General features: G+C 42.2%; 1 protein-coding gene and 1 pseudogene across 1 annotated transcript; one reads left to right on the forward strand and one right to left on the reverse strand.

The window, feature by feature from the left end:
• The first annotated feature begins 767 nt into the window (after window positions 1–767).
• Window positions 768–3,989, forward strand: LOC147432464 (eukaryotic initiation factor 4A-III homolog B-like). Its single transcript, XM_086491589.1, has 6 exons — window positions 768–1,008; window positions 1,090–1,281; window positions 1,363–1,482; window positions 1,564–1,731; window positions 1,859–1,945; window positions 3,661–3,989. The coding sequence occupies exons 1-6, from the start codon at window positions 847–849 to the stop codon at window positions 3,772–3,774; spliced, it is 843 nt and encodes a 280-aa protein (XP_086347715.1). The 5' UTR covers window positions 768–846; the 3' UTR covers window positions 3,775–3,989.
• Window positions 3,990–8,057: 4,068 nt separating this feature from the next.
• On the reverse strand, window positions 8,058–10,150 carry LOC147432465 (uncharacterized; annotated as a pseudogene).
• Window positions 10,151–10,714: the final 564 nt, after the last annotated feature.

Raw genomic sequence — 10,714 nt, forward strand, 5'->3', positions numbered from 1 at the left:
CATGTCCTTATCTGACCTTCAAATTTAAAATTTAGAGGTAAGGTTTATGTAGCGGCAATACTCGAAAATTTTGAGACTGCTGGCTGATTGCCCTGTTTAAAAAGCTGGTGCGTGCGGAACGCTTTACTATCTTTGTGAGCGACCATGGCCGCTGATACACAAGCTCCTGACGTTTGTAGCACTTTCGACAGCATGGGCCTCCGCGATGAGGTTCTTCGTGGAATCTACGCCTGCGGCTTCCAAAAACCCTCAGTGATTCAGCAGCGCGCCATCCCTCTCATCACCAATCACCATGCGGATGTCATTGCTCAGACTCCGTCCGGAACTGGCAAGACTGCCTTGATTGCCCTTGCCGCCTGCCAGATCATTGACCCCACTGTCCGAGAGTAAGCTTCTCCTCTAGGCCTGTCGATCTTCTTAATTACTAATTGTTGCTCTAGGATTTAAAGCTCTTTAAGATTTACGATATCCGTCGACTCAGTAACAGCTGCATACTTAAGAAAAGGGGGGGAGCATGTGTGTCTAAAAGATGCTTCTATGACGTCAGTTTGATTCGGGTTCTTGCAGATAAACTGACAAACAGTCTTAAATCACTTATCGCACGATTTATAAATGAGACATAAATAAACAGGACTAGGTTAATTTTGCGGAGGCTTTCATGTGACTTCTCTCTTTTATGGGTCTCAACGGTTTGTTGTTTTCCTATTTTGAGCTTGGAGCTTGTCTGTTACCATGCACATCTTTCTCGTCTAACTATTGAATTGCAGTGTGTAGGTTTTAATATTATCTCCCACGAGAGAGCTAGCATCTCAGACAGAGAAAGTTATATTAGTAATCGGCGAATTTATGAATGTGGAAGTTCATACTTGCATAGGTGGTAAAAACATTGGGAAGGATATCAAAAAGCTTGAGCATGGTGTCCATATTGTTTCTGGAACTCCGGGAAGGGTTTTTGACATGATAAAGAGGATGACTTTACGTACAGGAGCGGTAAAGCTCCTTGTTCTCGTAAGTTCCAGTTCGATTGTTTTTACAGTTGCATATTCATGTGTCGAATACTTAAATTGACATTTTCTTCCTTTTGTGTAGGATGAAGCAGATGAAATGCTGAGTAGAAGAGGTTTCAAGGACCAGATTTTTTATGTCTATAGATATTTGCCATCCAATCTGCAGGTGGTTCTCTTATCTTCTACCTTACCACATGAAATTTTGGAGATGACCAAAAAATTTATGACACATCCAACTCGCATTCTTGTCAAGCGCGATCAGTTGGCTCTTGAGGTAGGCTCTTGTGTGACGCTCCTGTGCCATGTCCTTTCTTGTAAATGCAAGATGTCATGCTAACCTTGCTTAATATTTCAGGGCATCAAACAATTTCTTGTTGCGTTTGAAAAAGAAGACTGGAAATTTGATGCACTTTGTGATCTCTATGAAACACTCAATATCAGTCAAGCTGTGATCTTCTGCAATACAACAAAGAAGGTTTAATGACATTTTCTATGTATTGCAAATTAAGTGAATCATCAAGCACAATTTTTTATTAACCCTCTTGATTGTTGTTAGGTGGACTGGCTTACAGAGAGGATGCGGTACAACAATTTTACTATGTCCTTCATGCATGCTGGCATGCCTCAGAAAGAAAGAGATACAATCTTGTCTGACTTTCGAGCAGGAAATACTCGCGTTCTTATCACTACCGATCTTTGGGCTGGAGGTTTAGACGTGCAACAGGTACTTGCTGCTTGGTCAATGCTAACTTGCTAGATTTCATGCAGTGTTTCAGTAATTAAGTACATTGCTTGAGCAGTGTCTGATGTTTGTCCACTGGCTGACGTAAATGCATGTTTTGATTATGTAGGTTTCATTGGTTATCAACTATGACCTTCCAAACAATCGTGAACTGTACATACATCGGATAGGTCGTTCTGGTCGATTTGGACGCAAGGTTGGTCACTGCAAATGTGTTGTTTGGTAGCCAAACATTTTGAATGCATGGAATATTGCAATCTAACGTCTTTTGACATCTTTGCATGTCATGATAATCAATATCTAATTCTCCTAAATGATTTTCTCATATCAAACTGATCATTTAATGTGGGGAGGTACCAGGGGAGAAAAAGCTAGAATATTGGTTAAGCTAGCAGACCGGCCACAGTAGGGATCCAAAGAGGAAAAATAGGGATCAAAAGGGGGGGGGGGGGGGGGGGGCATCTACAAAAGAACCATGTGCAACAATGGGCTAAAAAGACCCTAAGGTTCAGCCCATTAAGACTTCCAAAATGCTAAGGTTCCAAAATTCAAAGGTTGTGTCCAAAGGTCAACCTTAGGGAAAATTGGATGCTTAGTGTGTGTACAAAAGTCTTCTTCAAAGCCTACAAAGGAGGGGGCGAGCCCATTTAGTAGGGGATGAGAGAGAAAGCCACACACACACACACACATAGGCTCCCTTTACACAAAGGGAATTAGGGACACATGTTAGCTCCCTAGGCGAGATTCCCACAAGGTGTGGCCAATTCCTATTGGAAGACCCTTGAAGTGGACCAATGAGAATTAAGCTAAAGTAAATCTAGTTTAATTAATTTAAAAACATTTGATAAAAGAAACCAATGAGAATTAAGTCTCCTAGAAGACTATTGGGCAGTCTCCCAAGGGGTCCAATGAGCATTCAGGAGCCCAATGGCTTGCCTGATTCCTACTGGCCAGAAGCCAAAGGGGTCCAATGAGAGTTTAGTTTAATTATTTAATTACCTAAAGCTCTCACAAAAGGGGAAAGGGGGACACTTGTCAGAAGGCTATCACTTATGTTGCTTAACACCCATTGGCTTGACTTGCGGAGGTCCAATGAGGCAAAAGCCAGACCAATTTAGCAGGAAGGGCTCGCCCAAGAGAGAGAGGGGGCTGATTTTTGCAAGGATTATCTCACACACACACACTCACACAAGCTCATGTGTGAAGAAAGAATACTCTATCTCCTCCCAAGCTTTAATGGAGAGCTCATCACCTACTCCAAGCTTGTGAGATAGAAGCCTACATCAACACTCTCTTGGCATGTGGATGCAAATCCAACCAAGAGACAAGCTTCAATGCATGCTCATCTTCTCTACCAAGCTAATTACTAAGCTAAGCTATGCTAATATGAGTGATTATGTGAGGAGATGTACATCTTTCTCGTAAGATACTCCTTCTTCCTCTCAATCTACTCTCATACCCTGCTAGCTCTCACCATCTTCGAAGGTGTGTGAGGTCTTGGGTCTGAGAACGGGGATAATTCAAGTTGTGTTTGTTAAGTGTTTTGCTTAGTGCATGAAGTTTCCATCTTCATTGCACTAGCTAGTCTTGAAGGAACACAAATAATTGTATTGTACAATGTCTCTCTTGCAATTGATGGGAGGAACCATAATACAAAGCCTTTTGGAGGGGGGACCGGCTCCATGAAAATCTGGTCCTCAACTGTTGTCAATAGCTTAATTTCTCTCTCTTTTGAAAGTATTGTTGATGCTATCTAACTAGGTGTTATGTTTTTTTGTTGCTCTCTCCACCCAAGCACTCTTGTAATTCTCATTAGGAATCTATTCTAATGAAATGCCCACTATGTTCATGCTAATTTCCTCTACACATAAGTTATTAGGCCATTAAATGTTACATTGCATTTTGTGCCAGGGTGTTGCCATCAACTTTGTCAGGGGTGACGACATAAGGATACTTCGGGACATAGAGAACTATTACAGTATGCAGATTGATGAAATGCCTATGAATGTTGCAGATTTTCTATGATGTTCTCCAGTGGCAGAGGTTTTAGACAGAAGACAACAAATTATCACAAAGATTTAGACAGTAGATACGACACATGGAAAAGGCCAGTATTGAGGTACTTCTCCTTGGAAGGTGGGTTTCTGTCTTTGGTTGAGGCGGTTTATTGCCGTAGATGTAGAGGTCACGGAGTCTCCTTGGAGGTGGTTTATTGATTTTATCCCAGGTAACGTTTGTGCAAATCACGCTTCTTGACTCCAATTGATCATTACCTGCAACAATACTCTTTGAGCTTTTGGTTAAACAGTACTCTAAGTTTGGGTGCAATTATACTCTCCCTTTAAAAACAAGCAAACAAAAAAAGTGTGCAGGCTATAAATATGTGCAAATGAAAGGAATGTGCAAAGTATTGGCCAGATCTTGTTGCAAAGGAAACCGTTGGGTAGCATTTATCGTCTAGCAGTGTAGAAGCATGCTAAGGTGTGCCATTAAATCAAGCTAGATAGTCAAATTTCTGCATCCAGCAAAATTCATGTAAAGGATTCTAAAGTTTTGCCTAGGCTAGATTTTTAAATTTTACTCATGAGTCATTAGGATCTTTTGCATGATATATAACATAATGGGATCCACCATGTGATAAGCATGAAAAGAACAAGCTAGTAAGGAGCGTAGTTAGCTCTGTCTGTCGAGGAAAAGCTTTTTAGTACCACCTTATGCTGTGTTCACCCAGCTTGAAATGACCAAATTCCTTAGGTATTGTAGCGAGGTGGTTGTTACCTTGATTGTCTGAGAGAAGTATAGGTATGCAACCTCTCTCTCTCTCTCTCTCTCTCTGCCTCTCTCTCTGCCTCTCTCTCTCTCTCTCTCTCTCTCTCACACACACACACAGAGAAAACATTACATTTTAGGATAGGATGCAGTAACACCCCTCTGTGTGTTAGGCATGACAACATGACTAAGTTTTCTATCGATGGCATTGAAGCGATTAATTGGAATTTTGAAGGTCTTCATCTCAGACCTTAAATCTGTTACATGCGCTTTCAAAGCTTCAACTTGCTCCTTCTGTTCTTTAAAGGTCCTAATCTCAAACCCCAAACCTACTACATGTGCTTTCAGCGCTTCAACTTGGTCCTTGTGGTTTTTGAAGCATAAAGACAATTGTTGCACAACTTCATGCTCGAAATTTTTCATGAATGTATAGAGTTTATGTTGATTGATTTCTAAACGTGTAATTTCATCCTTAATACCCTGCAATGCTATAATCACATCTACTCAAAAGGTGATGTAGTCTTCTTCACCTTGAACTTGTTTGCAAATCTTATGTAAGAAGTTTTTGCACGTTGCATTCACAAAATCCATGAATAATTTGTAAACGCTTTGAAGGACCCTTCATTAGGAGATTTCGGAGGTCTTTTGGAGGGCCTTTTAGAAGAGAGGAAAAAGCGCTCCTCCGATGAAAGAAGATCTTACGTTATGTATAAAAATAGATTGATATTAAGAAAAATATAAAAAAGGTGTCAGTGGTCCTTGAAAACGGGTGCCGTTTTTTTTAATACGAATGTCTTTTTCATGAGGTAGACGGTACTCATTTAATATGGCTTTTGTCATCATTGAAATTTAAAAAAATCACAAAACTGTCAATTGGTGTTGGAATTTGAAGTTTTTGACACCGTCAATGCGTTCGGAATGTCCGTAAAACCTAAAAAACGCCGATTACTTGTCTCAATCTGACACCCGGAGAAAAAGAAATCGTCAAAAAACCTTTAAAAAAGGGATTTTGGATTACGGTGGGCGAGGGACCTTCTGAAGAATTTTAGATATTGCGCCGTGATCCAACTTTTTAATTTTTTGTCTCATGGCGTGCGAGGGCTATTTGGAATTTTCCAGATGGACCCTCGCGCACCGTGAAGCAAAATCTCATTTTTAGGGGTATTTTGACAACTTCTTTGTGTATGGCTGTCAGATTGAGGCAAGTAGATAGACATTTTTAAAGTTTTTGGTCATTTTGTATGCATTGACAGTATCAAAAACTGTAAATTCTAACATAAACTGATAAATTTGTGATTTTTTTAATTTCAATGATGACAAAAGCTATAGTGAATGAGCACTGTGTACTTCATGAAAACGACACAAACATTGAATTAAAAAGTGATCGTTTTCAAGGATTTTGAAAAGTTAGGTTCATTTTTTAGAGTGTTCAGTTGTCCTTTTGGACGTACGCAGCAAGTCCAAGTATATTTTAAGAACATTTTCTAGAGAGAGAAATAGAATTTCTTAGGAGGCCCTCCAAATGACCTCCGAAGTCTCATAATGGCAATTCAATTGCCCCCTTGATCTTGCCAACTGCTTTGCCGCTCGCACGCTATTGCACTCTGGAGGTGTATGCATGATGACTTCATTTAATGATCATGATCTCCTTGAGAAACATTTTCAGAGCGACAAGAAGACGCATCAATTAATTGCAATTGATCATGAAAATGCATGTTAGTACCAAGATAGATGGTTAATTATAAGTAGAAACAAATTACGATGTAGTGGAACAACCAAGGTCTAGAGAGAGAGAGAGAGAGCGAGAGAGAGAGAGAGAGAGAGAGAGAGAGAGAGAGAGAGAGAGAGAGAGTTGCACTCGTCATTGCAAGTTTCAAAAGAGGAAGAGATTTGTGACTACCTAGTCATATGAGAGAGAGAGAGAGAGAGAGAGAGAGAGAGAGAGAAACTTGTCATTGATAGTCATTAGAGATGCATAGAACTTAGAGGTGTCTTAGAACATGAGTCACACATGAACAATAATTTTAGGTTGAGACATGTATAAGCCGTTTTTACATCTCTCTCTCTCTCTCTCTCTCTCTCTCTCTCATTTGAGAGTCCTACAAATATCATACCCTACTTGAGTGCACAAATTTTGATTACATTCAGACTTGCTTCCCTAACATTTTCACTCTGAACCACTTCTTACATACCTCTGTGCTAGCTATTTCTGGACTCTTAGTTGCCATCCTCATATCCGCAACCGTGAAGCATCAAGAGACGTTTACCAGCTCAACATAGAGCATGTGACATGTTTCATTTAGTCTCATGGGCTATATTTGACCTTTGAGGGGGATAATGTGATCTCTCTCTCTCTCTCTCTCTCTCTCTCTCTCTCTCTCTCTCTCTCTCTCTCTCTCTCTCTCTCTCTCTCGGCATGCGTGCACGCACGCGTGCACACACACACACACACTCACATCAGAGCTGGTTCAATGTAGGAGTTGTTGACATGTGCCACCCACTTTAGAGTTCCAACCTAGAGGAGTAGGGTCCATGGGTAAAGTTGGGTGATCTTGAGAACACCCACAATTTCCTCCATGGTCACTGCACCCTAGTTCCAAGTGTAAAATTAGAAAAGGAGAAAAAAAACAAATGAGACATTGGTGTCCAGAAAGGTAATTAGAAGAAATATAGCATCATCATTGCCAGACATGTGCTTGTTTTACTACACAATCTACTAAGTGTAGCTGGAATCAACTAGATCAATTCCTTATAGGAGATTAGGAGAAGAAGGTGGGGGACAAAGTTTGGTACTTATGCAGGTCAGTTGTGAGGTGCGATCAGGCAGGAGCTCAACCTGTATAATCCACGAAGGCCTGTATGCCATATCGAGGAATGCATGCCTGCTTGTCATCATAATAAGGTAGATATCATAGCACTCTGGTGCAAGGATTAGTACATGTATAAGGTAGAAGGGGCTAGATTAGTGCATGCCATAGTACACGATAGCTAGCAATGTTTGCCACTTCTATTGTGATTGGCAATAGGTAATGTATTTTGTGTGTTTGAGAGATCTCTCTCAAGTAATTAGAAGACATTAAACATCATCATTGCAAGACATGTGGTTGTTTCACTACACAATCTATTGAGTGTAGCTCGAATCAATTGGATTCAATAATTCAATTCCTTATAGGAGATTAGGAGAAGAACGTGGGGGCAAAGTTTCGAAATTATGAAGGTCAATTGTGAGGTGCAATCGGGCAAGAGCTCAAGCTGTATAATTTCACGAAGCCTTGCATGCGATATTGAGGAATGCATGCCTGTTTGTCATCATAATAAGGTAGTTATCATAGCACTCCATTGCGAGGATTAGTACAAATATAAGGTAGGAGGGGCTACATTAGTGCATTACATAGTGTGTTTGAGATCTCTCTCTCTCTCTCTCTCTCTCTCTCTCTCTCTCGTCATGTAACCAAGCGATTAGCGATGAACTCACTAATAGATTCGCCCATGAGTTATGTCTTAATTGCAAGAGCTAGACGCAGGAACATAAAGCTCTGTCAAGGGCGACCGATCAGCTCTCCCTTTGCGCATGCCCTGAAGCCTCTAGTTAGCATTCCTCCAAGGAGGTGCATCCTTCTAGTCAATGTAGCCACCTCCTCACCATCCATGTCCAACATCCCCCCAGGTGCTCTCCCTTTAGCACAATATGCGGGCGCATCGCATGCACTTCGACACAGCCCCAGCAAAAACTGAGCACAATGAAAATTGAAATAATGCAAGCAAACTGCAACAGTAGCTCGAGGTTTTGCATGTGAACAAAAAAGTTTAGCTCTGCGCAGGCAACAGTACTCAATGGAAGAGGAGAGGCAGGTTGCATGTATGAAAGAGAGTTGGGACGTTCTTCACAGATAAAAGATGTGCTCAAATATGAAATTTGCAGCTGGCGGCCTCTTGCGAGGTTGATGGGTCTCTCTCTCTCTCTCTCTAGTTTGCACATGCCTTGAAGCTTCTAATTAGCATTCAACGCTGATGGCTTAGCATTCAACGCTGGTGGTTGAGGTTTCTCTCGAGGGCAGCCAATCAACTGCAGGTCAGTCGCACTGCACGTTCCGACTCGGCTGCTGGAGCATTACCCTGGCTATCAGGAGCATGCACACGTCAAAGTTGCGAGAAGAAATAAAGTTTCGCTATTGCCATGCAGGTATTCCGCCTTGGTCTCCCACTCCAATCTGTAGCATCCACCCCGGCCATCTCTGGTCTCTTGTACCCATCCCGCCTCACCTCGCAATTGCCAAAGCCCTCAAGTGTTGTGTAGCAAATGACTCCATTCCCATGCTTTCCAGTCGCAAGCCCTGCTCTCTTATACCCACCGCCGGATTTAGGCCTCCGAGACTCTTTCTCCGCCGATACTCATGTGGGAATGAAAGGAGAGAGGCCTCCCACTATTAGAGGCGCAGAGGGTGTGTGTTATGTGAGAGATTCCATTAGTGTGTGTGTGTGCGCGCGCGCTACACAGAGAAGGAGAAGAGAGAGAGGTAGAGAGAGAGAGACAATACTACATGCAGATAGGTGGTTAGGCGGGTATTGAATTGTGATGATATGTGTGGATACATAGGGTAGTTAAATAGGATGATGATGAGTGATATGAACGGGTGGTCATTCCCTTTGGGTTCTCTAGGCATGATAGCTGGCATATTTTTATTTTATTCCAACATCCTCCCTCAACTGAATGCCGAGAGAGAGAGATGTTGATTACATCTCAATCTTAATACAAGTGCATGTAGGAGTGCCTATATGAGATGGTTGTGCTTTCTGTTTTTGTGATTGCTTTGCAACTAGTGCAAGAAGGAGAAAACAAATGTCATCGGGGATCAATCAAGAAAGTGTTCAAGGTAAAAATTTGATGGTGAGGTTTCATCTTCCATCGTGGCTTCAGATGCATCAAGCACTCGAGAGAAAGCTTTGAGGATCGTGGATGAAGAGCTACACTTATTCCCCCCTTTCGTACACGACATGAGCCAGCAAAAATGATCAATTGTGCTAGCCGCATACATTTAGCAGCAAGGAGGCATGTCAGTGAAACCAAGGAAGCATTGTCAATTTCATTTCCGGAGAACTGTTCTTGTTCAGGTGCTCCATCCGTATCCTGAACCATCGAAAGACCGATTGCATTAGCAAATGGATCGTCATGCTAGTGATATTGCGTTCCAAAATTACGGCACAAGATTGGTTTTCGATTGTGAGAAGCACGCGACCAATATTTGCAGAAGGGGACTCTGTCATAGCATTCGAAAACATCCAGCTTAGAGATTTGTAATGCCACATTTGCATTGAGGCCATCATCGATAGCTCCTTGGAGAGAGCTACTGTATATGCCATCCTCTTGTGTGTAACCGTACTCTAACTGGTTAATCTGCAAATCAGAGGTGTTATCATTCTCTGCAAGGTTAGCCAAGGAAGTGGCTATGAGGTCATCACCTCTGGTGACTTGTAGGGGTACAGATCTACAGGAATGCAGACCTATTGTAGTCATGTCATGGCCATCATCAATAGTGACGGCATCTCTGATTGCATGTTGGACAACAGGTGACGTTGCAGGAGAAATTGCGGCAGCATGGTCGACCCCATTTTCTTGATTTTTGTCCTCCATCAGGCATTCAACAAGTTTGGTGATAATTTCTCCCTCATCATGGGCTGCAGTCGGGAAAACTTCATCTGCATGTCTGGCATCATCGTCATTGGTGGCATCTGTGGCTACATCAGGGTTGACGGCAGCGCAGCTTGCAGGGTTGGTGTCAATTGTGGTTGCCACAATGGCTGCAAAGTTGGAGGTTGCACAAGCGGCAAATAAGAAATTGGCCGCATCAATTGTTGTGGCAGTATTGACGTTGGAGACGGGGAATGGGGGAACACGCCTAGCACAAATAAAAGAGCCTCTCTATAGCTCAGGGTATTCACAACACTCCTATCCTCTCAGAAAACACCTTCAAAGAAACACTTTATACTAGTAGACTACCGTCTGCTCAATTACCACTGCTCACACACTCTACAAACCACCACACGAGATACACCTACTACCAATGTCTGTCTCCACCCTTACACACGCACATAGACACTCAATCTCACTCTCTCACACAAAACATCGTCGGTCCAGGGGGGGCACATACTTCCACACAGCCGGCCCCAAGGAGAAACATGAAAGCGGGAGAAAGAG

The sequence above is a fragment of the Adiantum capillus-veneris genome, chromosome 20 (assembly GCF_014529385.1).
Source record: "Adiantum capillus-veneris isolate H3 chromosome 20, ASM1452938v2, whole genome shotgun sequence".
In the NCBI taxonomy this organism is placed as follows: domain Eukaryota; kingdom Viridiplantae; phylum Streptophyta; class Polypodiopsida; order Polypodiales; family Pteridaceae; genus Adiantum; species Adiantum capillus-veneris.